Source organism: Xenia sp. Carnegie-2017, unplaced genomic scaffold (genome assembly GCF_021976095.1).
Source record: "Xenia sp. Carnegie-2017 unplaced genomic scaffold, XeniaSp_v1 HiC_scaffold_23, whole genome shotgun sequence".
NCBI classification, from domain to species: Eukaryota; Metazoa; Cnidaria; class Anthozoa; order Malacalcyonacea; family Xeniidae; genus Xenia; species Xenia sp. Carnegie-2017.
This window is the reverse complement of record NW_025813486.1, coordinates 5,441,050-5,445,802: the sequence shown is the minus strand read 5'-3', so window position 1 is coordinate 5,445,802 and position 4,753 is coordinate 5,441,050. Positions and strand designations below refer to the sequence as shown.

General features: G+C 33.4%; 1 protein-coding gene across 1 annotated transcript; it reads right to left on the bottom strand.

Moving 5' to 3' along the window:
- Positions 1–249: 249 nt before the first annotated feature.
- Positions 250–3,374, bottom strand: LOC124448978 (kinesin light chain 3-like). The gene is made up of 4 exons (XM_046999922.1): positions 3,234–3,374; positions 1,989–2,045; positions 313–914; positions 250–265 (listed from the first exon to the last, which is right to left on the bottom strand). The coding sequence occupies exons 1-4, from the start codon at positions 3,372–3,374 to the stop codon at positions 250–252; spliced, it is 816 nt and encodes a 271-aa protein (XP_046855878.1).
- Between the last annotated feature and the right edge of the window lie 1,379 nt (positions 3,375–4,753).

The window sequence follows — 4,753 nt, the reverse complement described above, 5'->3', positions numbered from 1 at the left end:
TAATACACAATACCAAGATTGTTTAAAGACTGAGCAACATCAACATGTTTAAAGCCTAACGATCGTTTTCGAATTTCCAGAGCCTTTTCGTGAACCTCTATAGCTTTGTCGTACTTTCCAGTTTTTTCAAACACCACACCAAGATTGCGTAAAGACGCAGCGACTCTAACATGATTTGAACCTAACGATTGTTTTCGAATTTCCAGAGCTTTTCCGTGAACCTCTTTAGCTTTATCGTATTGTCCAGCTTCATAATACACCAAACCTAGATTGTTTAAAGACTGAGCAACATAAATATGATTTGGACCTAACGATTGTTTTCGAATTTTTAGAGCTTTTTTGTGAACCTCTTTAGCTTCCTCGTAGTTTCCAGTTTTTTTAAGCACAGTTCCGAGATTGTTTAAAGACGCAGCAACATGAACATCATTTGGACCTAACGATTGTTTTTTTATTTCTAGAGCTTTGTTGTGAAACTCTATGGCTTTGTCAAAGTTTCCAGTTTTATTAAACACCAAACCAAGATTGTTTAAAGACTGAGCAACATCAACATGATTTTGACCTAACGATTGTTTTCGAATTTCCAGAGCTTTTTCGTGAAACTCTATAGCTTTTTCGTAAATTCCTGTTTTGTAATACACCCAACCTAGATTGTTTAAAGACTGAGCAAAATCAACATGACTTGGACCTAGCAATTGTTCTCGAATTTCCAGGGCTTTTTCATAAAACTCTATAGCTTTTTCGTAATTTCCAGTTTTAAAAAACACAGCACCAAGATTGTTTAAAGACCTAGCAACATTAACATGATTTGGACCTAACGATTGTTTTTGAATTTCCCAAGCTTTCTCGTAAAATTGTATAGCTTTGTCATAGTTTCCAGTTTTATTAAACACCAAACCAAGATTGTTTAAAGACTGAGAAACATCAACATGATTTGGACCTAACGATTGTTCTCGAATTTCCAGCGCTTTTTCGTGAACCTCTACAGCTTTGTCGTAGTTTCCAGTTTTTCCAAGTACAATACCAAGATTGTTTAAAGACTGAGCAACATCAACATGATTTGGACCTAACGATTCTTCTTGAATTTCCAGAGCTTTTTGGTAAAACTCCATAGCTTTGTCATAGTTTCCAGTTTTATTAAACACCAAACCAAGATTGTTTAAAGACTGAGCAACATCAACATGATTTGGGCCTAACGACTGTCTTAGAATTTCTAGAGCTTTTTCGTAAAACTCTATAGCTTTGTCGTAGCTTAAAATTTTTCCAAGCACAATACCAAGATTGTTTAAAGACTGAGCAACATCAACATGATTTGGACCTAATGATTGTTTTAGAATTTCCAGAGCTTTTTCGTAAAACTCTTTAGCTTTGTCGTAGTTTCCAGTTTCCCAATACACCAAACCAAGATTGTTTAAAGACGCAGCAACATCAACATGATTTTGACCTAACGATTGTTTTTTTATTTCCAGAGCTTTATTGTGAAACTCTATGGCTTTGTCGAAGTTTCCAGTTTTATTAAACACCGAACCAAGATTGTTTAAAGACTGAGCAACATCAACATGATTTGGACCTAACGATTGTTTTCGAATTTCCAGAGCTTTTTCGTGAACCTCTATAGCTTTTTCGTAAATTTCAGTTTTGTAATACACCCAACCAAGATTGTTTAAAGACTGAACAAAATCAACATGATTTGGACCTAGCAATTTTTCTCGAATTTCCAGAGCTTTTTCGTAAAACTCTATAGCTTTTTCGTAATTTGCAGTTTTAAAAAACACAGCACCAAGATTGTTTAAAGACCTAGCAACATTAACATGATTTGGACCTAACGATTGTTCTTGAATTTCCCAAGCTTTTTCGTAAAACTGTATAGCTTTGTCATAGTTTCCAGTTTTATTAAACACCAAACCAAGATTGTTTAAAGACTGAGAAACAGCAACATGATTTGGACCTAACGATTTTTCTCGAATTTCCAGAGCTTTTTCGTGAACCTCTACAGCTTTGTCGTAGTTTCCAGTTTTTCCAAGTACAATACCAAGATTGTTTAAAGACTGAGCAACATCAACATGATTTGGACCTAACGATTGTTCTTGAATTTCCAGAGCTTTTTCGTAAAACTCCATGGCTTTGTCGTAGTTTCCAGTTTTATTAAACGCCAAACCAAGATTGTTTAAAGACTGAGCAACATTAACATGATTTGGACCTAACGACTGTCTTAGAATTTCCAGAGCTTTTTCGTAAAACTCTATAGCTTTGTCGTAGTTTCCAGTTTCCCAATACACCAAACCAAGATTGTTTAAAGACGCAGCGACATCAACAAGATTTGGACTTAATGATTGTTTTCGAATTTCTAGAGCTTTTTCGTGAACCTCTTTAGCTTTGTCGTAGTTTCCAGTTTCACGATAAACCATACCTAGATTGTTTAAAGACATAGCAATATCAACATGATTCGGACCTAATAATTGTTTTTGAATTTCCAGAGTCTTTTCATTATGATTTTTAGCTTTGCTATACTTCCCGGTGTCATGGTATAAAAGACCGAGGATGTTAAAATACCAAGCTTTGTCATTACTAGATTCTTCTGATTTAAATTTATCCAATAGTTCAAGAGCAAGATCGTATTTTCCAAAATGTCTTAATCTGTCAACAAAATATTTGAAAACTTGTAAAGTATTCATGTCGATTTTTATCTTCTTGGTCCTTAACAATTGAAGAATTTTTTCAAGATGTGGCATCAATTTGCTTTCGTCGTCTCTCTCTTTAAACATGTAAAGTGCTTGAAATATTTGGTCAACGTTTGATTGAAAAAAAGGCAAATTGCAACTTTGCTCTATCTTGCATTGTTTATTTAAGTGTTGAGACTGATAAACACTAATTGCTTCGTGAAAAATGCGATGTAGACTAATGTCATTATTTTGTGAATGCAAGAACAATGAGCAGTCCTTTAAACAAGAACATATATCTTCCTTTGAGTGTTTCGGATCAATTTCTTGAACATAGAAAACAATAATGTCTCGTGGTATAGGATCAAACGATATTACAGAAAAAAAGTTAATAACATTTGCCAATATTGAGGATTCTTCAGCATTTTGTCTGACAGCTAAAAGTGAAGCTTGTAAGATGCTTGTACGATATACTGTGTTAAATTTATTAAAGGTGGCGTCCACATTTTCTTGTTCTTCAAAAGATATTTTCTCAAAATATTGACTCCAAGTAAATGAACGGTTGGCTTTTTTTACTTGATTGACATAATAACCAGCAGCAACCAAAGCCAGCGGTTGACGATCTAATGCGTGCGATACTTCATTCAACATTTGATCATCAGCGTTTTCATCTTTAGTGTAATGCTTCAACAGTTTTAAACATTCTTTATCATTCATTCCACTTCTGATAGAAATATGTTTGTTAAACTCATCATCTTGAGGTACGGCATCTGTTTTCTGGATAGTTACGATAATTTGTCCATTTATCCACATGGGATCACCAACTTGGGGAAGTAATGAAGAAATTTTGCTGAGCTGTACCACGTTGCCTACAATGATCAACAAATTTTGCCAGAATTTTATTCGTGTGGATACTAACGATCGCAAATTCTTCACTTTGTCTGCGATGGAACAGTTTTCATCTTTAAATTTTTTAATCATATACTTGTCACAGTTTAAACGGTATCCAAGTTCACAGTAAGATTTTAATAGAGTTTGTTCATTTTTTCCATCGAGAGTCATTACAAACGAAGTTTTATTTTTCCAATCACACGATATTTTTTCACAAACCTGTCTGGCAAATTGAGATTTACCACTGCCAGGATTACCAGTGATGTAAAAATATGTCAGTTTATCATTGTTATCATTCCTTAATTTTTTAAGATCTTTTATAAATTTATCTCGTAACTCAGTGCGTTCAACGAAAAAATGATTAGGTTTTGAAGGAAGAACTTGGAATGAATTAGAACAGTTTCGATGATTTTTTATTTCAATGATTTCATCGAGAGAAAATTTCAAATCTTGAAATGATTTTTCAATGATATTGACTACATCATCAAAATCATCATCTGAGCATTCCCTTTCATACCAATGTGAGTATTTGTTTCTTTCACAACGAAGTGCATGAACAGCATCCTTTGTTTTTTTGTCCAGATGCTTTCCAATTGAATTTGAAAAAATTATTGCATCAAATAATATCACACAGTCCCACTTACTGGTGTCTCCATCCTGATATTTTTGTTGTGTTTTTTGGTCTATTTTTCTTCCTGATTCTAAAGTGTAAAATTTGTTACCACTGTTGTGTGTATCATCCCATTCTCCATCAGTCGACTTGTAACGAGAGTTCCATTTTTGAATGAAAAACTGAGCAAGTTCCTTTTGTACCACCTTAATTAATTGCTGAATGTACGACAGATTTCTTATTCCTGACGATTCCATCTGTACAAAAATTTTGGTATATATCAACAAGATAAAAATCAAGCAATTCAAAAAATTCGATACAACCCTTATCAGTTTCCATTGAAGTCCAAATTTACATGTTGACGAAATGAAACTTATTTTTTAATTGTTTTAACTTCACCAAAAACGTACTAAAATTACAAAAGAACCTGAAAACTAATAATGAGGAAGAGCATGTATGCTACAGCTTTTACCAACAGCAGTATCCTGTCAAATAAACTTTAGAAAAATTAAAAAAACATGATATTTTACGTTACAAAACAGACATAAGAATATATATTTCAATATTTGCATAGTTATTTGTGAATGTCATGCAT

Bases quoted from the DNA above. Each gene is read 5' to 3' on its own strand.
- LOC124448978 (XM_046999922.1), bottom strand. From the start codon at position 3,374: ATGAATGATAAAGAATGTTTAAAACTGTTGAAGCATTACACTAAAGAT. The intron at 2,046-3,233 runs GTAAAAAAAGCC...GATGTTGCTCAG, and splicing joins CTGGTTATTATGTCAATCAA to TCTTTAAACAATCTTGGTAT. The intron at 915-1,988 runs GAGGTTCACGAA...GTTGATGTTTCT, and splicing joins GAAACTACGACAAAGCTGTA to CAGTCTTTAAACAATCTTGG.